This window comes from Marmota flaviventris, chromosome 4, assembly GCF_047511675.1.
Source record: "Marmota flaviventris isolate mMarFla1 chromosome 4, mMarFla1.hap1, whole genome shotgun sequence".
NCBI lineage: Eukaryota > Metazoa > Chordata > Mammalia > Rodentia > Sciuridae > Marmota > Marmota flaviventris.
Window position 1 is genome coordinate 34539561 of NC_092501.1, and position 24207 is coordinate 34563767.

The window sequence follows — 24207 nt, forward strand, 5'->3', positions numbered from 1 at the left end:
TGGGAATTTTCCTCAGCTAAACCTCATCATGAATGTTCTCTTTTGGAAAGACAACCACAGGGTTGCAGATGTATGTCAGTGGTAAATTACTTGCCTAGCATGCTCAAGGCCCTGGGTTAGAGCTTTAGCAATGCCCCTCCAACACACACACAAATTGAAAGACAACCATGGGTCAAGTTAATTAACAAGGTTCAAAGAGAAAATTTTGGTTTTAAAGATATGATAGGTTCAAAATATTTCTATACTGGTGAGATTAAGCCAGAGAAGTTTTTTGATTTCCAGTATTGCCAAAGTTTATCTCCCTACATAGGATCCAAGGGTTGAGTCCACAGGATTTTCTCCTGGCCAGCCAGCTGGTGAGACAAGGAGGTGATCCCACTGCAGGGCAGAATAGACTCAGCTAGGTAGGTACATCTTCCTGTCCCAGGGTATAGCATGATCCCCAATTCACCCTTCCCAACTTTCCCCATTATCAAGCAACAACACTGAAAGTAAATAAAAAAGAAAGGGAGAGAACAGCAGCAAGTCATGGTCCAAAAGCAAAATGTTCAGATTATGAAAATGTCCTGCATCTTGACCTGGGGTTGTTCTAATAAATAAGGCCTACTTAAACCATGAAGCCAATCTAGGAACATTTTAAGTAAATCATAAATTATGTCCGGAACTTATTTCCCCAACAACATAATTAATCCCCACTTCATAGATAACAAATATTGAAGCAATTTGTCTATTAGTAAGTGGCAAAGGAAGGACTGGACCCCCAAAACCTTAAACATGCTTTTACCCATAATACCATGTTTATTGTATCAAACTAGCTAGTGCTTACCAAACCACCTCTCTTCATATTAGGGAGAGAATGTGAGGTGTGTGGTGATAGCACCTCTGGTTTCAATCCTTTTCTCATACATATTGTTTTTATAGATATTTTACACATATACTTGTAGTCTTTTTCATTTCACACCATATCATCAACACTTTCCCAAATAAATACTTCTTGTAGATAAGATTTATTTTTCTTTTTTTTTTTTTTTTGTTCCAAAAATTGAACCCAGGGGTGCTCAATCACTACACTCCACCCACATCCACCCCCCCACACACCCCTTTTTAAAAAATTTTTTGAGATAGGATCTCACTAAGTTGCTTGGGGTCTCACTAAATTGCAGAGGCTGGCCTTCTGATCCTTTAGTTTCAGCCTCCTGACTTGCTGGTATTATATGCATATACTACCACACTTGACTATAAACAAGTTTTATAATACCCATATAATAACACCTCCTTAGATGATGCTCCATCTTTTCCCCTGACTTCCTGTCCTTTTTCAATGACTCAAAATATTTCTCTGTTAGCACTTGACTATTTTTTATGGTTTTATTATGAAATAGAAAAGTCTAAATAGCACCAAGGTATAGTTTAACAAATGATTTGAGGTGAGCTCTCTTATAACCACTCCCCAGGCCCATAATCAGATCATGATGAGCCCCCAGAGTGTGCTCCCTTTCTCCTCCTGATTTTCAGCTGTGACATTTTAAAAGGTCAGTGTAATATGATGTTCATGATCTAATGACTTTGCACCCCATTAGAGGTGCAACCTTTGTCCAAGAAGGGATAGATCCTTTTCCTGGGTTTTGCATATAGCTCAGGGCATCTGGCCACCCAGAATTGTTAAAAGTTGCACATCTCTTGACAGTCATTTAAAACACTATAACTTTTCCTAACACTCTTTTCCTTTCAACCTTTTCTAACGACCATTTCCAGATACCTAGATCTGCTTGTCCTGCAATCCCATCACATTCCTAAAAATAGCTTCCTTTCATGTTTTATCCTGGCTTTTCAGATCTCCTCAGAAGTCTCTCATCTGGGCTCTTGCCTTCTGTCTAATTACCTCTGCCCTGGAACTTCTGCCAAGCAATTCTCCCTTCTCTTGCAATGCCAACATTGACCCACTTTAATGCCTGCTAATAAGAACTTTTTCCCTCCCCCAGGCAGACAGGGATTCTCTCAAAATCACATGGAATGGGGTACAGGGATTTTGTTCTGCTTCCTTACTCCCAAATATTCCTCCTACTCAGAGAAACGATGCTCTAGAATTATACCACTGGGGGATTATTCCCTTCAGTCCTGAAGGCCTTTGATCTTTCAGGATATTTGTAGTGCATCCAATACTCCTGGGAATGTAAATATCCCTCAGACACAGGAGGGAGCTAACCTTGAGCCCAGTGTGCTGATGGAGGGGGCCACACTGCCCCAGGTCCTTAGAGAAGAAACAAAGCTTCAGTGAGATTATCCACGGAAACCATGTAGCGGAATCAAAGAGATCAGGGACAGAGCAAGAGTAGCAATAATTTTCAATGAGATGGAAAATAAAAATGAAGAACATCTGTGAACAATTTTGTAACAACCCAGGACACATCTGCTTGTGGTATTTGACACTGATACTGTCAGGGCCCCCCTAAGCCCAGCCATGTTCTTATTCTCTCCCAGTCAAGTGATGTTTAGATCAGGGTTGTTTGAGGTTTCATCCTTGGTAAAATTGTTTTTAAAAAGCATTCAAATTAGAATCATTTGTCCCTGGCAACATCCTGCCTAAACCTGAGAGTTTCAAAGGGGTCATCTTCCTTAGGAGAACCAGTGTTCATAGAATGGATGCTGGTAGGGGTGAAAAATAGGTAGTAGATGTCCACTTACGAGCTTGCAAACACTAAGCATGCTGCATCAGAGTGATTGCCAAACTCTAATCCATGGGTTGACTCTCAGATGCACCTGAACTCCTGCTGTTTGAAAATTCAGGAACTGGAGCTGGGTGCAGTGGTGCACACCTATAATCCCAGCAACTCAGCAGGCTGAGGCAGCAGGATTGCAAGTTTGAGACCAGCCTCAGCAACTTGGCGAGGCCCTAAGCAATTTAGCAAAACCCTGTCTCAAGATTTAAAAAAAAAATTTTTTTTTTCCAGGAACTGTCTAGTCATGGGGCACACACCTGTAACTCCAGGTGCTTGGGAGAATAAAGCAGGAGGGTAGCAAGGAGGCCAGCCTGGACAATCTAGTGAGGCCCTTTCTCAAAACAAAAACAAACAATCAAACAAATAAATAAATAAAAATGGGTTGGGGATGTATCTCAGTTGTATAACACTTTTAGCATGTGCAAGACCTGGGTTTGATCCCCAGTACTGTAAGAAAAAAAAAAGAGACCCATTGAGGTAGGCTGTCTGGGGGCAAAGCTTTGCAACAAGTCCTTTTATGACACTTCCTCATTGATTCTGTGAGGTTGTGAACTATTGCCACAACACATGAGGATGGTTCAGGACCAAGGATAGCGGTCCACACGCCCCACTCTGACAGCCCATCTGTGGGCCTGGATGCAAAGAGTAGCCGGGTTTCTGAAGGGGCAAAAAATGTTCAAAAAGTCCTCCTTATAGAAGACCCCTGTTGAGGCAGGGCCAGATGAAGGCAGGTGGGGCTGCCCTCCTTGGCAGTTCCAGTGTTCATGTCACCCTTTTCCCATTTTGGAGCCTTTGTGTTGTCAAAGCCAGGTTCTTGCTTTGTCCCCTGGCACCTGGATTCAAGCCCTGACAAAACTTTCATCTTCATCATCCCCTTAATATAGCAATGAATCTATAGCTGATCCCTGGGAGAGAGGCGCACTGAGAAAAGGAACGCAGCTGCTGGCTTAGCATCCCTCCATTGTCCAAAAAGTTGTGTAAGAGGAGAGGAAAGGGTTTCTAATGTTCAGCAGTTTAAAAGATCAAGGATTTTACAGCAAAAGCTTCTCTCAGATCTTCCAGATGTCAGAAGCCCCTGAGAAATCCAACCTCAAATGAAAAAAATTTGTTCTTGTGCCAACAGGAATTGTCTGTCTACGCGCCCTGACTGCAGATAGGGGGAGGCAGGCTGGCGGAGACTGGCCGGTGCTGGCATCCCAGGGCTGCCCACATGGGCTCTCCTAGAATCCATTTCTCTTCCTCCTGAGAGCAGCAACACGTACTTCCTCTTGAGAAATCATGAGCTCTTCCCTGTGGGGAAAATTATCAGGGATTAGGTGTTCGTTAGGGGCTCTGCCGAGTGTGCCTCAAATTGTAATATGCACAGACCTGGGGGGGCGTCTGTTAAAACGAAGATCTGAGTTCAATAAAGTCAAGGTGCATTCTGCAATTGTGCATTTCTAACAAGTTCCCAGCTTCCCAAATTCCCAATGATGCTGGCCTTGGTGTCTGTTCTCAAGAACTTGGTAGTTCAATGTTTCCTCCCTGGAACTAGAATCTCTATAGTGTATTGAAAAACAGCAAAGCCTTGGCTACACCTTGTTGCTCTTAGACTGGGTTCTTGCCTTTGTCCAGTATATGCCTGCAGGATCCTACCTATTTCTGTTCCAGGCTCCCCAGCTAGCCCTCCTCCCGGGCCGCTCACAACCTGCCTGCCTGCTTCCCTGCCCCTTCACTTCAATCTGCCTCTCTTGTTTTCTGAGGATGTAAACCAGAAAGCCTAAGTGACTTGATCTCTGAGCCCCAGTTTCCTAAGCTGTAAGAGAGATAGTAATCACTAGTGGGAGGATATTCATTATATATGTGTGTGTGTGTTTGTGTGTGTGTATGTATGTATTTTAAACCCACACACAAAACCCTATATTTTTAGTTGAAAAATTAAACACACCGGGCTGGGGTTGTGGCTTAGTGGCAGAGCTCTTGCCTAGCATGTGTGAGGCACTGGGTTTGATCCTCAGCACCACATATAAATAAATAAAAAATAAAGTTACATCAACAATTAAAAAATATTTTAAAAAGAAAATTTAAACACAGACAATTGTGGTTCTGATACTTCCAGGGTCTCTTGATCAACTGGGGCCACAACAGGCAGGAGAATAAACACAGAGGCCAGTCCAGTTTGTCTGACTCAAGACCATCACCCAGAACAAGGGATGATCTGATTCAGTCTTGGTCTGGACTATATCTCTTCACACTATATCTCTACCACATGCAGCTTGGGCTTATTGTTGGGGCCTATGGGAAACTTCTCAATCTTTTTCATCACAAGGAATCTATTAATGGTTTTTCCAAGCACTACAAATGCTTCCCACCAAGCCAATCACACATATAGCATGTGATGAAGAACTGGTAGTTATTTGCACTGGGACCACTGCTTACCATAGAAAGAGGCCTGGAGCCAAGTGTCTAAGTTTAAATTTTTCATCAGCAAATGGCCCCCAAGTAAATACTGGCAACTCAAGTTCTACCTCCATTAACAATATCTCTACCCTAAATCATGAAATCCTTTATGACCACGAGGAAGATGCTCCCCCTTTGTTTCCTATGGGCCCCCCATCTTTTCTGAATTCTCCAGTAAGAACTGCCTAAAGTTCTTGGTGGTCTTAGGCACAATGTCTGCAAACAGCTCCATCTTCATGTGACCAACTTCCTGGTTGAAAAAGCTGACATCAAAGAACACCATGGTGTTGACAGAGCTTGAATTTGCCACCACCATGTCCGTGACCCCAAAGCAGAAGGATATTCATGATATTAAATTGCCAGGATACAGGCCCTGCCTTGTGGTGTTGCCAGTCCTCACAAGGTCCTAAGTGGAACCCACATACTTCTGCTCTGTCTCCAGCTTCTGCTTCAGGCCAGAGGATACAAGAGCAAGTGAAACTGCTAACACTTTCAGCTAAGGGGTGCTGGGGGTAGGGCAGTGGGCCAGCATGCATGTCACACTGGGATCAACCCCACCAGCACTGCAAGAAAACAAAACAAATCGAGCAGAACCCCAACATATACAAAACATAACCTTTCAGCTAAGAGATTGATTTTTCTAATCACTAGTTAATGTCTTCCTTTTGGGGCCTCAGAGAGCCTGTTCACAACTATTTAAAATGCAAATTATTTGAATTTTCTCATGTAACTAGCTCAATATAAAATTCTCCACACACTAAAGTAAATTTTCATTAACTGACCTGTCTAGTAGAGTCATTGGCTTTAAGTGATAATGATTTAATTTCTCTTAACTAATTGGTATCTTCTAAATTAATCCTATTTTTGCTTTCTCAAAAAGCAATGTAAATTATAATAAGGTCCATTTATTAGTTTTATTGATACAAATAAAAATTAAAAGTTAATATTTAATGAGTAATTAAGTGTGCCAGGCAATAAGCTAAGCATTATATATATTTTGTGTTATTTAATTCTTTTTTTTTTTTTTTTTATACCCTGGATTGAACCCAGGGGTGCTTTTTCCACTGAGTCACATCCCCAGCCCTTTTTATTTTTTGAGACAGGGTCTCACTAAGTTGCTTAGGGCCTTGCTAAATTGCTGAGGCTGACTTCGAACTTGTGATCTTTTTACCTCAGCTTCCCAAGTTGCTGGGATTCCAGGCGTGAGGCACACGTCTAGCTATCAACTGAAGTTTTTATAAGCAGCATATAATACTTGTGAAAAGAGGAGAGAAGCAGGCAGGGCAGGAAAAAAAAAACTTTTCATTTTTTCCTGTTTTGTTTGAGAATTTAAAATCATAATACATAATACTGTCATAATTTATTTTTATAAATAATAGACAATAAATTTATATTGTATATATGGTATTTTTGGAACCCATGGTATTCTGAGGCTTTCTTAGTCTGTGTCTAAGTTGGCAAAGTAAAAACCTACATGGAATTTTATTGTTTCTCCAATTTCCTGCATTTTTAGAAAATGATTATATTCTGCAGAAAAGGTCAGGTTTGTCAGTATCCAAAGAAAGTCAAATCCTAGGAGGAGAGAGTAGGATACAAAAGAAATCCTCCGTTTTCCTAAGCTCTATATTCAGAAGTATAGGCAGAAATCAGGAAATCTAAAAGAGCTTGGTAACCATGGCATGTAAGGGAGTATATTCTCCAATGTCACTTTTGGTAGGAAGAGTAACAACCTAAATAAAAGGAGAATCACTTCTCGCTGGAATCCAGGAAACAGACTGGGAAGCTGGACCCTCCTCTGTGTTTCCCCAACCAGCAAGCATGAGGCCTGGCCACCATGCCTTCAAGCTGGGGGGACATATAGGATAGGTTGCACAGCCACTGTACAGGTGGGTTTCCCCAGGTGTTTTATGAGCAGCACATTCTTTTACTTTACAGGCAAGGTCACTTTGATTTGATCCTCACCTGAATATTGTAGATAAGGGAAGTGGCCTACTGTCCCTCTCCATTTCCCTTATTATCACATTCCGTGGTGCTGGGGATTGAATCCAGGACCTTGTGCATTTGAGGCAAGCGCTCTTCCAACTGAGCTATAGCCCTAGCCCTTGTTATCACCTTTAAAGCAAAAAAATAAGGCAGCACAAATGACAGAATAGAAGGACAAGGACAGGTTGCTACTGCTATATATAAAAAAAAAAAAGATGTAAAATTCAGAAAATAATAAAGCATTCATGGGAATTCAAAATGGACAGCCAACGTGGAAATTTCTGTAGAAGAGCTGGAAGTCGTGTTTTTGAGTAATTAACATAAGAGGGAAGAGAAAGAACCATTAATTGACATAAATTTCACACTGAGGTAAACAACTAATCAAATCTGGACCCATAGCAGGGTACAGAAAAGCTTAAAGCCTTTCAGAAATCTCAAGTTGGTAAATTAAACTGGTGACTGATTGTATTCACAAGTAAATGACTTCTTATAAAAGTAGATTCAAACTCCACAAGGGCAGAAGCCACATCTTCTTTATCAAGGTAGCACAGGATCACCCACAGTAATTATCCATGGACTCAATGAAATGGAATATTTGTTCTAAATGCTAATCTTTTCTGATTTTAATATATTATTCTCAGGATTTTAGTTAGATGTATATCAGTAGATGTTTTCATATTTTCAAGTGAGAAAATAGTTTCAGTTTGAATTATCACTGTCAAAATAATACAAAAATCACAGCTGCTTGATTTATTTAGCCAGTCATGAAACCTTGTTACTTGCCTCCTTTTAGCAGTCTGTGGACAGAGGCAGCACATTAGCTGCAACCTCAACAACCTTTGTTAAGAATTACATCATATAGTAAAATGCTACTCTACTCCCACCAGAATGGCTAATGTTAAAAACACTGTAGGTACATGTTAGGAGAGGGTTGCCTCTGGGGGATATATTGACTGGGAAAAGAGAGGTGGGGGGAGGGAGAGAGAACTGCTCTTTCTAGGGAGATGGAAATTTCTAAGTGGTATAGATGGTAGTCACACAGAAGTATATATGTATGAAAATCCACTGAGTTGTTATCCTTTAAGGATTTGTATCTACTCTACGTAATTAAAACTCAGTGAAAAAAGAATGACACCCAATTTAACATCAGAGCTATGTGGTGGTTATTATAGCCTTGCAGAATGAACAAATGAAATAGAATAGAGGCACTCAACCACCATGTTCTCATCGGCTAAATGCGGGATAACGAAGAGTAAAGAAGTCAACAGAAGACAAGTACACAGATCTGGTCCTCAGATGAGTCCTCTCAGCAAAAAGCAGTTGAAGCTGGCCTTCTGCTCTGAATGCTCTCTTGCTCTCCGCAGTCCTTGAAGAGCAACTAAATAAAGATTTCCCATAAAATGGGAGGTTTCAGAATGCCCTCTTATTAAGTTACAGTGATAACTACAGCTCTTTTGCAGACATAAGGACAGTCTAGTATCCTCGTGGCTCATAATCAGCACATTCTCACCTAGTGATCAAATTTCAGGAAAGGCAAAGAGATCATTTTACTAATTCACCATGGTTGCCAGCAAGACCAGGATGAAACATACAAGATACAGGCAGTGTCTCCTAGGGACTGGTCTCTGAAAATCTGAGATGCCTGGTGGACATGGTATCAGAATAAGAGGAACAGCAGAGTTCCAAAGTATTTTAACTTCAGGCTGAGCCATCCTCATGCTTCCGTCACCATAGGGATGCCCTTGACAATTGAATCAGAAATACTTAAGGTTGCTAGGCATGGTGGTACTCGCCTGTAACCCCAGCAACTTGAGAGGCTAAGGCAGAAGGATTGCAAGTTCAAGGCCAGCATTGGCAATTAAGTGAGACCCTGTCTCAAAACATTTTTTAAAAAGGTTGGGGATGGGGCTGGAGTAGTAGCTCAATGGCAGAGCGCCTGCCTTGTACATGTGAGACACTGGGTTCGATTCCCAGCACCACATATAAATAAGCAAATAAAATAAAGGTCCATCAACAACTAAAAACAAATTAAAAAAAAAAAATTGGGGGATGTAGCTCAGTAGAATACCCCTGAGTTCAGTCACCAGAACCATGGTGATGATGGGGAAAACCTGAGGTTAACCTTTTTAGATGCCTCATGCCTATGACTAATTGTTATCACTAGGCTTCTCAGTTATCTATTGTTGCATAACAAAGTACCCCTTTTTGTTTTGCTGGAGATTTTGTGGGTAAGGAACTCAGGAAGAGCTTAGTCAGGTGGTCTCTGATCAATATGGCATTAATTGGGGGCTCACTCACAAAAAGGTGCTCCTTTTTCTTCCTCTCCTCCTCCAATCCTTGCTCTCCTCATGTAACTTGTCACTCTCCAGGGACTCTCCACACAGCTTGGGATAAATCTGAAATGTCGCTCTTTATAGATCTATATCTATCAATCTATCTAAAATCTCTCTCTATAAATGAAGGTACTGACAGTTAAATATTCAAGTTGGGAACTTAGGGGAGCAGTCTTGGCTAAAGATGCAAATTTGGAATTTTCGTATTATAGATGATAGATCACCTGATAGATGGTCAGGGGTCTATGAGTTCACCTAGGCAGTGTAGAACAAGAAGATAGAGCTAAGCACTGAGCCCTTGGATTCTTCAATACTTAAAGGTTAAGAGATGAAGAAGATCCAACAAAGGATACTGAGAAGTAGCAGCCAATGAGGAAGAGGAGAAGTCAGTGAAGAAATGGTTTCAAGAATGGTGGAGCTATGACTGGGTCAAATGTTTAATATACGTTAAATAAGGTGAAGACCAGGAATTGACCTTTGGATTTAGCAATGAGATAATTGATGATTTTGATTAAAATAGTTCTGGTGAAGTATAAGGGTAAAAGTATGATTGAAGTAGGTTCAAAAGAGAATACCCCCTCAAATTCCATCAACTAATGAATAAATGTGATATGTTCATGCCACGTTGGATATTATTCAACTATTAAAAAAAAAATGAAGTACTGGTACATACTACAACATAGATGAACCATGAAAGCTAAGGAAGGTAGCCAGACACAAATGGCCACATATCATATGATTTCATTTATATCCCGAATAGGTTAATGCAGATGAAAAGTTGATAAGTGGTTGGCAGGGACAGGAGGAGGAGTAAACTCAGACTGCTGCTAGATATGGGGTTTCTTTCTGAGGTGCTGGAAACATTCTGGTATTGGTGATAATGGTTGCACAACTCCATGAAAATACCGGTATATTTCTGCTATACAGTCTTTCCAAAACCTAAAACTTAACAGTGTGATAACATTAAGAGGTGGGTCCTTTAGAATGTGATTGAGTCATGAGGGCAGAGCCCTTATGAATGGATTAGAGACCTTACAAAAGAGTACAAGGGAACATTTGCCCCTTTCTGCCTTTCAGAATACCTATTATTATTATTTTGTTTGCCAGGGATTGAACGTAGGGGTATTTAGTCACTGAACCATATCCCCAGCTCTTTTATGTATTTTTTATTTAGAGACAGGTTCTCCCTAAATTGCTTATGGCCTCACTAGATTGTTGAGGCTGGCTCTGAACTGGCTATCCCCCTGCCTCAGCCTCCTGAAGCTGCTGGGATTACAGGCATGTGCCACCACATCTGGCTTATTTGCTTTTGTATTTTAGGAGGATGCAGCAACACGGTGCCATCTTGGAAGCAGAAAGCAGCTCTCACCAGACACCTAATCTGCCAGCCCCATAATCTTGGATTTCCAATTCCAGAGTCGTGACAAATTTCTATTGTTATGAAGTTACTCAATCTCAGGTATTCTGTTATAGCAGCAACAGATTACAAGGACTTCAGTATCAGGGACTGAACTGTATGCTTTAAAATGGTTTAAAAAAAAAAAAAAAAACTCTCAAAGCAGGCTTATTCACTATTCTACTCCAGGATTTAACATAGCTCCTAGGATGTAAAAGTGGCCAACAAACATCTGCTAGAGTAGTTTATGTTGCCTGGGCATGCTCTTACCAATAAAATGCTTGAAGCTACATGGGTTGACCAGATGGTCTGTTACTTGTACACAAGGCTTCTATAGGTATTCAGCTACAAACCCTTCCTCCCTTCCTTTTTGCCTAGTTGAATAAATAAGATTGGTCCATCACTTTTTGCATTTCTGATGAGCATGGGGAGGAGTGACAGAAGAGAAACAGCAAATTTTGATTTCAGAGAATCAACGAAAGCTATGAACAAACCTTTATTATCAGCTAGAACATGCATCTAGTACCTTTCAACTTCAGGCCATTTCCCTGTTAGTCTCTCAGAGAGAGGTAACAAAATTACTTAGATCCAATGCAATCAATCCCTGTAGCCTTTATTTGACTTAGTCATTCCAGAAGATTCTATTTCAGAAACTTAAGTTCTCAGTATGTCAGAGGAAGCACTTTGTGTTTCCAATTCACTTGACTAATTTGTAAAATTCCGTGGTACAAGATCACCACAATCCTTGCCTAGTTACTTGTCTAATCATATTCAGTTCAAGAGGCTCTGAGGAAAGGAGGAACATATGTTAATCACTAGAACTCACTTGGAATTTAGGCTAGCCTGATTACCAAAAATTAAGACAAATGCCTTTATACTTTTTAAATTGCATATTATTTTTATATTGAGAAGTCTCACTAGAATTCTTGTACAAATTTAAAAACAATTACATAGGCAGGTACAGAATTAATGAATAGTTCTGGGATTTGTTCAACAGACAAAGCACACCTAGAGAACATAAAAATTCTTTATTCAACTTAATCCAGCCAGTATTGAGATAGTCCGCTATATTAAAAACAAGACATTTGAAAAAATTACAGCAGAATTAGCAAGGCAGTGACTAAGTCACTAAGTTTAATTTTATATTCTTCATAGTCATTTGATAATCATGTAATGATGAACAATATTTTCAGCCACTTAAATGGAGATAACTTCTGCAAAGAATAGATTTCTAATAGTTGTTGAATTTTATAAAAGAGGTTTAAAACATTAAAGTTTCTGGAAATAACAAAAAAGCAATATGAAAATAAACTAGAAAACAAAATATACCCATCCATCTCAAAAGGCCACATCATCTCTTGAATTTGTACTCTGCTGCCTTTCCTTTCCCTCTTCATTCTCTTTTTCCTAGAGTGTAAAAACAGTAGCAATTAATAAACTACTTCTTAGGGCGTATTTTGTGCTGAAAGTGCCTCTGGTTCCCTTCTCAGTTAATTGCAGATAGTCTTCTAAGTATTATCTGCATTTCAGTATGAAGAGAACTGTGGGGAAGAAAAGTTAAGTTACCTGGCAAAGGTCATATGCAGTTATGAAAAGCTGAATTAGGATCTGAACTCTGGTCCGTCCAACTTTCAGTTTGCCTACGTTCTTTGTTGCTTCATGGCAGGGCAGGTTACCTTCCCGGAACAACTGGCACATGGTATTTCTTAAGCTAAGGCTCTATAAGTGTTCCATTCCAGGTCTAGAGGTCACTCTGGTCCCCAGGCACTTGTAGTTCCTTCTGCATAGCCTTAGAAACGCCTCCCTCCTGCCCTCAAAGGATTATAGTTGTTGCTTCTCTGGCCCTCCAGGGCCTTGATGCCAATAAACCCAAGAAGTTATTCCCCATCTTGGGCATTAAAGGAGTAAATAGGGAACTGTGTGCTTGCGTAACATTAATAAATGCTGCCTAGAAGCTGTTCTGTATAACAAAACTATGCAGGAAATGTCTACTTAATATATCTTTTCATATTGAAAATTAAAGAAAAGCCAATATATTTTATAATTACAGCTATATAACCTAAGATTTTATATATAGTCATAGATTTTATATTTCCCCTTCAGAATGGTAGCAGTGTTCTTAATAAGACTCACTCAGTCAAATCTTCTTTTCTCCCCAAATAATTACAACTTTTAACATTCAACATCCATTCACATAAATGCCATACAACTCAAAATTAAGACATTTATACTACAGAATGATACTAGTCTTTAATTACTAAAATTAACAAACATTATTACAATCTAACATAGCTCAACCTATATATGCTACACTCCTAAAGAAAGTGGCCACTTATCAGTAAGAAACATTTACTATTATCATGCATTAGATACTGTGAACAAAATAATAATAAATAAATAGGGTTTTTATAACTACCTTTAAAAATTAATTTTAGCTAGTGAAAATAATTGAAAGACTATTCAGATTGCTGGACATTAAGATAGCCACTCTATTGAAAATGACTTAAAATAAATAATTACTTTTGAAAAGTGAACACAAAACTACTTAAACAATGATTATTAAGGTGCTAGCCTCAAATATGACAAGCAATTAAAATCTAAAAACATTAGTATTGGTTTTCTATAATAAACTGACAGAGTCAAAAACAGTGACCTCAATATTTACTCAGGACTTGTTTTCGTAATTATCTCCTCATTGACTGATATTAAAGCAAAGAGTTCAAGGCCTCACCTTGGTATACTCACTGCTGTTTTTCTATCTGCTGACACTAAATTATAAACACCATAAGAGCTAGGACCAACTCTCTTGTTCACCACTGTATCCAACAGCACTCTGTATAGTGCCTGGGGCAAATATGAGGTGATCAACAAATATCTGAATCAATGAAAGAGGAGAATAAAATAATTTTGACTTTTTTGTTTTCATTTTTTTTTTGCAAATCATTCTCTGTTTAACTACTATAAACTGGCAGCTCTAATTTCTACAAATATGGATTTAAAAATCTTACTCCAGAGATCAAAGGATCTGATCTCTCTCTCACACACATACACACATCCTCACACACACACAAATATACACACACTATAATCAAGACTACATGAGTCAAAATTACATTATGAATTATGAGATGTCAACATTGTATAAATAAAATTTAATAGTGAAAAAGTGATCTGGAAGCCCTGTGAACTTTTACCCTACACATTTGGAGGACATCACATGAGTTAAGGAAAACACAACAAAATTTCATTTGTTCAGATAATTATTTGATGTTTACATACATTTTTGGTTTGTTACTTATTCATAATTAATTTACATTTCCTCAAATTAACATGTGTTCCTGTTTCGCAAGTAATCAAATTATGTCGGTGAGAAAAATCCTCATAGTACCTTCATTAAGTTGCTGATTCTAAGAAAACACTGAACATGAACATGTACAAAAGAGGCATTAGAATAAAACAGCATGTGCATTTTTAATATTTGTACAGTCTGATCTTTACATATCTGGAGAAAATATGAACAAACTCAGGTTTACCATGCTAAGATAATGGTTTAGATGACTGCCACAAAAGAAGTACATACAAAACCATGAAAACGAATCACATCCTTAGGTTCCGTGATTACTGAGAGGATTTCCCCTGCCCTAAGTGCTTTATTATATTTCTTAAAAATATAGGAGCAGCAGCTTATAACAAGTCTCCACTAGTGCATTAATGATGGAATCAAAACGACACAACAGACTCATAAGGATGAGAGGACTGCAGAACAAACAGAAGTCACAGTTTTATGCTTCTTCTTGCTCTGGATAATTTAGAATTTTGCGGTGTGCCTGACGTAAATATTGCTGCTGTTTGAAGTAAACCTTAAATGCTCCTTTTATGGCAACAAAAGCAATTCCACCCTAGAATAAAAAGGAAAATTAGCTTTTTATAATGCAGGTCTAGACAGTAAAAAGAATTTTATTTAGATCACCAAAGACATAGGCTTTTATGCTAACCTAAATCAGGTGACTGCAAGTGAATGGTTATCTTTTCTAATAGGGATTGAGAGAGATAGACATTATAAGTAACAGAATATGGAAATGCCTTCCCCATTATCCTGAGTAATTTTCCTTCCACTTAGTTCTATATCCATTCTGATATAGTAAGAAGAATGTCAAGGCACTATGTGCAGAGTACCAGAGGGGGAAAATGGAATAATAGTAATGAAAGCAAGGGGCTTGGGGTTTGGCTCAGTGGTAGAGTGCTTGCATAGCATGTTTAAAATCTGGGGTTGATCTGCCCTCCCCCACCTCCAAAAAGACAGTAAACAATAGGAGAGTTTACTATGTGCCAGTATTTATCTGAGTTAATCCTTGTGATTATTCCAAGATAGCCACCCATTCTACAGGCACAGAGAAGTCAAGAAATTTGGTTTATGTTTCATAGCAAGGCTGTTTCTGGGTTAGGATTTAAATCAGGATAGGGCACAGTGGCACATGCCTGTAATCCCAGTAACTTGGGAGGCATCACAAGTTCAAGATCAGCCTCAGCAATTTAGCAGGGCAATTCAACTTGGTTGAGACCCTGTCCCAAAATAAAAAATAAAAAAGGCTATGGATATAGACTGCTCAGTGATAAAGCAGCCGTGGGTTCAAACCTCAGTACAAAAAAAAAAAAAGAAAGAAAAGGATTAAATCAGGCATTCTGACCCTACAGCAGAAGCTCTTTACCATAATCCAGTTGGCAAATGGGATGGATAATGATTCATCCATATTCTGTAATTTACTTTCAAAATAGTTCTAGAAAGCCAGAACTACTATAGTGGCTTTTTTTTTTTTTTTTGGTGGTGCTGCTGGGGATCGAACCCAGGGCCTTGTGCATGCGGGGGAAGCACTCTACCAGTTGAGCTATATCCCCAGCCCTCTTCCCTTTTTTATTCCACTCAAGCTAGTGGATGACAGTGTGATTAAACAGATGCTTAAGGCACAGGAGCCATGAATCCAATATTTGTATACCCTCTCCTCTTTAAAAGCAAATATAGTTAATTGTCTTTTGTATGTCACTTGAAAAAGTAACAAACATTAAAGCCATCTTACCAAGATTGTCCTTTGTAAATTAGAGTTAACACTACTGAACATCAGTTTACCAACTATTGTCGCAATAGTAGGAAAGACAAGGGCTCCACACAAAATTCGGGTAGCAGAGACATGATCTGCTAAAGGATTAGCTTCGGCTGGAATTCGGGGAACAGGACAACCAATCCCTATAGAAAAGATGCAGTATATTAGTGCTAATACTTCAGAATAGCTACAAAAAAATCTTCAAACATTTCTCTAAAATGTTATGGTTCTTCTATAAGGTCAGTTTGACAGAAAACCTTATAATCAAAATTCAGGACCTTACCTGGAAATATACTGTTCAAAATTTGTAGTTTATTTGAGTATTTGCGCCATAGTCTAAGCACATAATCCTCCCAGCGAATCATCTTGCCTAATATCAGCATGACAGGAATAGTAGGAAGTCCAATTAAAAGAAATAAAGGATCAGCTCTCTCCATAACATCCAGCCCTTCTTTATGGCCTACAACCTATGAAACAATTAACATTTGTTAGAATCGTTTTCTTATCAAATGAAGTGGTGCATGTTTGAGTTTAGTTCACTTTATAGGAAATGCTTAATTGCAAAAGATATAGAAATAAATATTAAAAAAAAAAAACTGGAAAGCTATTGGTCTGGATTTTTTTTTATAAGAAATCTCTTTATTCAGGGAAAAAACAAAGTTCATGCTATTTCATATTACATTGAAATTAAAAATGGCTGATTACATTTCAGTGGAGGAGCGGGGGCTTGGTGTTTGCTTCTATTTCTCTCATTTGATTTTGCTGGAGTGGGATATAGGACTGGGATAAGATTCTAGGTCCTATCTGTCTTCAAAGAACATCTGTATTCCTGCTATTCCTTTTAGGAGGTAAGCACAGTCAGCCAAGGGGTAGGACTGGTTGTCTTTGAGAGATGGCTGAAAACTCACTTCTTGGGACTTGGGTATAGTTCAGTGGTAGAACATGTGCTGCCCATGTGCAAGGCCCAGGGCACAGTGGCACATGCCTATAAGCCCAGCCACTTGGGAGTTCAATCAGCCTGGGCCACATAATGAGATCCTGACTCAAACAAAACAAAACAAAACAACAACAACAACAATAAAAAAACAGCAGTAGCAACATAATAATTTTCTTTCTTCTTCTTCTTCTTTTTTTTTTTTTTTAAGTTCTAAAAGTAGGAACTAGGCTGGATGTTAAGGTTCCTCTGTTCCAGGATGAAATGCTTCAGCTGCCTGTGTTCTAGAGATAGGAGTCCTAATGCTTCTTTCTTGCTATATAGCACTAGACATGTAAAATCTCTAAGCTAGTAAATTAGAAATAACAGTTTCTTTGTCACAAAACTGCAATTTGAGAAATATCATGAATGCAGAGGAATAAATTACAACAGGTAGTAAGTAGCTGGTAAGCTTCATGGAGAAAGAGTAGCTAAGCCTATAAGGAGGGTTTAGATTTGGGTAAGTGGAGAAAAGACTGGAAAGGCAGGCAGTAGGCAGAGAAGATGACATAAGCCAAAATACAAAGGTAAACTAAACAAAATAAGGATGGAGGGCTGGGGATGTGGCTCAAGCGGTAGCGTGCTCGCCTGGTATGCGTGTGGCCCGGGTTCCATCCTCAGCACCACATACAAACAAAGATGTTGTGTTTGCTGAAAACTAAAAAATAAATATTAAAAAATTCTCAAAAAAAAAAAAAAAAAAAAAGGATGGAGTGGAGGACACAGGTCAATAGGCCTCAAAGTAGGATGAAATATGACTGTGGAGGACTCTGCATTTTTTTCCAAGTCAGTGAATCTCAACTTTTTTCTTTTTTTAAAGAGAGAGAGAGAGAATTTTAATATTTATTTTTTAGTTTTCGGCGGACACAACATCTTTGTTTGTATGTGGTGCTGAGGATCAAACCTGGGCCGCATGCATGCCAGGTGAGCGCGCTACCGCTTGAGCCACATCCTCAGCCCTCAACTTTTATTGATTATAATCATGACAAATGATGTTTTACTATTTGTGATTCATTCCAGTGACTATATCTAGATTTTTGGGATGCCATCAACATTTTATGAAGAAGCCTCATAATACTTTATTTCACCATGATTATTAATGGAACAATCATAAAGACTGCTTACTATTCATAGGTCAATGCAACTTTTAGAATATTAGATATAACTCTGTCCCTTTTTTTGCCATGCACTCTCTATATTATAGAAAAGCAAATTACATCATTTACAAACCTAAGTGTGTTAATCAACTAGGTGTGTTGGTGCAGGCCTTTAATCTCAGCAACTTGGGAGGCTGAGCTCAGCAGAAGGATCAGAAGTTCAAGGCCAGCCTCAGCAAGGCCCTGAGCAACTTATTGAAATCCTGTCTCTAGGAGGAAAAAAAAGGGTTTGGGAATATAGCTCTGTGGTAAAGTGGCGCTGGGTTCAATTCCCAGCATCAAACCCCACCTCCCCAAAAAACCAAAACCAAAACCTAAAATCCCCAAAAACAAATACTGGGGAGTAAGCTGTTGAAGTTGAAGGTACTTTAAAAAGATTCATTTGGAAGGATGGATAGAAAAGAATGAAGTCAGAGAAACCAATCAAGAGGGTTCCTTTAGCCATCTAGGTATGATGAAGGAATGACAAAAAGCCAGGTGGTAAAGATTATAGAAAGAAAGCTACAGAAGCAAGGCCAAGGCCTATCAAAACAGAAAAACTACTTAGACTTGGTTGGTGGACTGGATAGGGGGCCATCAAGTAGGAAGAGCAAAGGCAATCTAAGATTGTAGGATACAAACCCAGAATGGAAAGACAGTAGGAATCAAAGACAGAGAAGTTATAATTGGGAATAAATTTAGGTTTCCAGACAAGTCTGGAATCCTCTGAATGAGAAATTAGGAAAACTACTTCATTTACAATAGCCTCAAAAATAAAATACTTGAGAATCAACCTAAAAAAAGAGGTAAAAGATCTCTACAATGAAAACTACAGAACACTAAAGAAAGAAATTAAAGAAGACCTTAGAAGATGGAAAGATCTCCCTTGTTCTAGAATAGGCAGAATTAACACTGCCAAAATGGCCATATTACCAAAAGCATTACACAGATTTAATGCAATTCCAATCAAAATCCCAATGACATTCCTCATAGAAATAGAAAAAGCAATCATGAAATTCATCTGGAAAAATAAGAGACCCAGAATAGCCAAGGCAATCCTTAGCAAGAGGAGTGAAGCAGGTGGCATCACTATACCAGACCTTAAAACTCTACTAGAGAACTATAGTAACAAAAACAGCATGGTATTGGCATCAAAATAGACTTGTAGACCAATGGTATAGAATAGAGGACACAGAGACAAACCATGTAAATATGGTAATGTCGTACTAGACAAAGGTGCCAAAAATATTCACTGGAGAAAAGACAGCTTATTCAACAAATGGTGCTGGGAAAACTGGAAATACATATGTAGCAAAATGAAATTGAACTCCTATCTCTCACCATGCCCAAAACTCAACTCAAAGTGGATCAAGAATCCAGGATCAGAGGCCCTGAGCCTAATAGAAGAAAAAGTAGGCCTAAATCTTCATCATTAGGCTCTCACTTCCTTAACAAGACTCCCAAAGCACAAGAAATAAAATCAAGAATCAATAAATGGGATGAATTCAAACTGAAAAGCTTCTTATCAGCAAAAGAAACAATGAGGTGAAGAGAGAGCCTACAGAATGGGAGCCAATTTTTACCACACGCACAATAGATAGATCTCTAATCTTCAGGATGTTTAAGAACTCAAAAAACAACAACAAAAAACAAACAAAACAAAAAACCCAATCAATAAATGGGCTAAGAAACTGAACAGACGCTTCTCAGAAGAAGTTATACAATCAATCCATATTAAAAATCTCTAGTAATTAGAGAAATGCAAATCATAACTATTCTAAGATTTCATCTCACTCCAGTCAGAATGGCCATTACCAAGAATATAAACAATAATAAGTGTTGGCAAGAATGTGGGGAAAAGGTACATTCATGTATTGCTGGTGGAATGCAAATTGGTGCAACCAATCTGGAAAGCAGTGTGCAAGCTCCTTAGAAAACTTGGAATGGGCCGGGCATGGTGGTGCACACCTGTAATAACAGCCTCAGGAGGCTGAGGCAGGAGGATCATGAATTCAAAGCCAGCCTCAGCAACTTAGTAAAGTAACTCAGTGAGACCCTGTTTCTAAATAAAATACAAAAAAGGGCTGGGATTGTGACTTAGTGGTTGAGTACCCCTGAGTTCAATTCCCAGTACCAAAGAAAAAAGAAAAAAGAAAACTTGGAATGGAACCACCATTTGACCCAGCTACCCCACTCCTTGGTCTATATCCAAAGAACTTAAAATCATCATACTGCAGTGACGCAGCCACATCAATATTTATTGCACCTCAATTCACAAGAGCTAAACTGTGGAACCAACCTAGATGCCCTTCAATAGATGAATGGATAAGGAAACTGTGTTATATATACACAATGGAATATTACTCAGGATTAAAAGAGAATAAAATTATGGCATGTGCAGGTAAATGGATGGAGTTGGAGAAGTAAGCAAAGTAAGTCAATCCCCAAAAATACCAAAGGCTGAATGTTTTCTCTGATAAGTGGATGCTGATCTATAATGAGGAGAGTGGCATAGGATGAATGGAGGAACTTTGAATTGGGCAAAGGGAAGGGAGAAGAGGGGAGGGGGCATGGGATAAAAAAGACGGTGGAATCAATCAGACATCATTACCCTAGGTACATGTATGATTGCAGAAATGGTGCGATTCTACTTCGTGTACAACCAAAGAAGTGAAAAATTGTGCTCCATTTGTGTACTATGAATTGAAGTGCATTCTGCTGTCATGTATAATTAGAACAAAATTTAAAAAAACCCAACTTAACTGCAAAACAACAAAAAAAAACTAGTCTGATTTTAGTTATGTGTGAAGTCAAAATAGGTCACTGAAGAAGAGGGGTTAAGCTGCAATTACATGACTAGAAAGAACAGGATGAAAGGCTGATCTGAAAACACACACACACACACACACACACACACACACACAGTAAAACAAGATGATAGCTGAATATCTTTAAGGAAGAGATGAAAAAGAAGAGAATCAAGTGCTTGGGAATGAATCTTGAAATTTTAAGACTCTTTAATCTTCAGAAGTTACTGATTGTAGCAGTTTATAATAACATAAGATTGGAAGCAATTAATTGTCCATCAATAAGAGACTGGTTAATAAACTGTTGTAATTCCATACACAGAATACTAAATTTCTGTATAGTCATATAAAAAGACCCCCAAGAGGGGAGGACTGGGGCTATAGCTCAGTTGGTAGAGTGCTTGCCTTACATGCACAAGGCCCTGGGTTCAATCCCCAGCACCACAAAAAAAAAAAAAAAAGAGGGCAGCCAATTACAGTGGGTGAAGTAGCAAATACCTGTAATCCCAGCAGCTCAAGAAGCTGAGGCAGCTGAGTTCAAAGCCAGCCTCAGTAACTAGTGAGACCCTGTTTCTAAAAAATATAAAAAGAGCTGGAAATGTGGCTCAGTGTCCCTGAATTCAATTTCTTGTACAAAAAAGAAAAAGGGCTACAGGTGCTGGGGATATAGCTCAGTGGTACATGCTTGCCTAGCATTCATGAGGCCCTGAATTCAATCCCCAAAACCACCCAAAAAAAGAAAAGAAAAAAAAGCTACAGTTACATTTCAGGGGATAGGAGAGTAGAGCAACAATAACAACAAAAAACCTGTTTGTTTTTTCTTGTACATGAAGTCAAACTGGAGAAATATATATGAAACTAACAACAGTGGTTACCTAGAGAGATGAGATGGGACCTGGACAAATGAAGAACAGGAATAGGAAGACTTCTCACTAGATAGCTTTTTATATCTTTTCTTATTTTAAGCCACATCATTACTTATCCAAAATAATAAATTAAAAATATTTAAAAGATCTTCACATCAAAGGTAGTATCACTGAATAAAGTAAAATAATAAACCTGCATCACTGTTACTGCTCCGTAAGTCACAGCTGTCCAATAGATAGAGCCAACCATTATTCCTGCTGCAGCAAATGGACAAGCTTTTGAGATCAGTCTATCTGCAAGATCCAAGACATAAACAACTGGACCTGTAATAGAAAAAAAAAAAAAGTTTCAACATAAGGTGGATTTTTAAATTGACTTGTTCAATATTTCCTATAGATCTAAAATACTTTTATGAAATCTTATATTCTGGGCTGGGGATGTGGCTCAAGCGGTAGCGCGCTCGCCTGGCATACGTGCGGCCTGGGTTCGATGCTCAGCACCACATACAAACAAAGATGTTGTGTCCGCCGAAAAACTAAAAAATAAATATTAAAATTCTCTCTCTCTAAAAAAAAAAAAAATCTTATATTCTGATGTGGAAACTCAGATTTGAACAGTTTAGCATTTCTCAATCACTTGTATGAATAGCAAATATTACTTCCTAAATTCTGGGAAATAGCCTGTTCAAATTTTTATCTTTGTTATTGAACCTATAATTAGAGCCTCAAATACAGCTGTTCCTTATGAAAGAAGGAGTCCTCTTACTTCCATTTCTTAATCACACTGGCTACTGCAGAGTGAAAGGGCCATTTTAGCTTGCTCTTTTCAAATAGTTCCTGGCAACCATTAAATTCTGTAGTACTTGGTAAGAACATCACTTTCTCTGGCTTCCCCCATTGTGTATCTTGGTACAGTGTGTAAAGGTAACCAAGGCTATTTTCTTGTACCTACACACTTTATTTTACCTTGATTTTCAATATGCTATATTTAGTTGAATATTATTCTTGAAAAAGCTTCTTTTTATGATTACGATGCTGGTTTTTATGGCTTTTGAACAACTTTAGATGCCAATTATGCTTCTATTATGTGCTTACTATTTTGGAGATATTCTTCTAACTGCCATTAAGTCAATAATTTAGCTCCAGAATTTTTTATAGAAGTGGAAAGGTCTCAGGTTTGTTCCACACAAGGCCAAAGAATTGGATATCTAAGCTTAACCAAAGGTAAAGGAAATCTCTTGATTTAGTAATCATTATATCTATTGAAGATTTCCTGTACATATAAACTTACTTCAGACATTTTCTTAGAAATGTATTAGAGTTACTACCTACCTTTGGGGGTTTTAAAATCTAAAGGAGGCTATACACAAAAGCAGTTATCTTCACCATACAAAGAAATTAACAAAACAATCTGGTAAAATAATTCAACATTTAAAAATAAAGTATCTTGTGGATCCCTTGATCAAGATTCCCCATTGACTGCAGAAGCCAGTGATATTGTAACTGCATAAAGAGAGACTATGATGTGGGGCTGGGGTTGTGGCTCAACAGTAGAGCTCGCCTCTTACGTGTGAGACCTGGGTTCAATCCTTAGCACCACATAAAAATAAATAAACAAAATAAAGATATTGTGTCCATGTATAACTGAAAAAAAAAAAAAAAAGAGAGAGAGAGAGAGACTATGATGTGAAGGGAATATTAGGAGAGATGTCCAAGGACCTTTGATTTAAATGTAGCATATTAATTTATCATTGTCAAGTTTTAACTTAAAAATGTAAAAACTATGATAAGGTTATCTTTTGGGACCCAAAGAGATAAAGTAAACCTAATTCAGTGCCTACTGACTAACAACAGGTAGCATTTTTTGAGTGACTCTTACAGAATACCAGGTGCACACAGGCATTACATGCATCATTTAATCTCATAAAATAGTTTAATTCTTGAAATACATAATTTTACTGGGTTAAGTTTATAATTCCCTCAAAAGGTACAATAAAAATCATCTTAGTGAGTTACCAAAGATCCCTCAAATGCTAATACTAGAAGACTATGGGTGTACATATATAACACATCTACATTTCAACTGCCATATTCTTTTTCTTTTTTTGATACTGAGGATCAAGCCCAGGGGTGCTATACCACTGGAGCTATATCCCAAACTTGGTTTTATTTTTTATTTTGACACAGGGTCCTAAGATGGGCCTCAACTCTGCCTTAGACTCTAGAGTTGCTGGTATTACATGAGTGCACCGCTGTACTTGGCCTTTCAAATTCTTTTTTTTAATATATTTTTTTTAGTCATTGATAGACCTTTATTTTATTTATGAATCTATATATGGTGCTGAGAATTGATCCCAGTGCTTCACACATGCCAGGCAAGTGTGCTACTGCTGAGCCACAGCTCCTCAAATTCTTTATTGAAAATTTTTAAATCAGAAAATTGAAGCCACAAAAG

General features: G+C 38.3%; 1 protein-coding gene and 1 pseudogene across 2 annotated transcripts in view; both read right to left on the bottom strand.

The window, feature by feature from the left end:
* Window positions 1-4953: 4953 nt before the first annotated feature.
* LOC114096441 (peptidyl-prolyl cis-trans isomerase H pseudogene) lies at window positions 4954-5475 on the bottom strand (annotated as a pseudogene).
* Window positions 5476-14008: 8533 nt separating this feature from the next.
* Window positions 14009-24207, bottom strand: part of Marchf5 (membrane associated ring-CH-type finger 5) — a 34509-nt gene continuing 24310 nt past the window's right edge. The window contains exons 3-5 of one of the 2 annotated variants that reach the window (XM_071611097.1): window positions 21946-22076; window positions 16254-16437; window positions 14645-16113 (exon numbers count right to left, since the gene is read on the bottom strand). In XM_071611097.1, coding sequence (XP_071467198.1) covers window positions 15932-16113; window positions 16254-16437; window positions 21946-22076 — 497 coding nt within the window. In that variant the 3' untranslated portion in view covers window positions 14645-15931. Of the gene's footprint in view, window positions 16114-16253; window positions 16438-21945; window positions 22077-24207 lie in introns of both variants that reach the window. The other variant, XM_071611096.1, reaches the window with a different exon arrangement.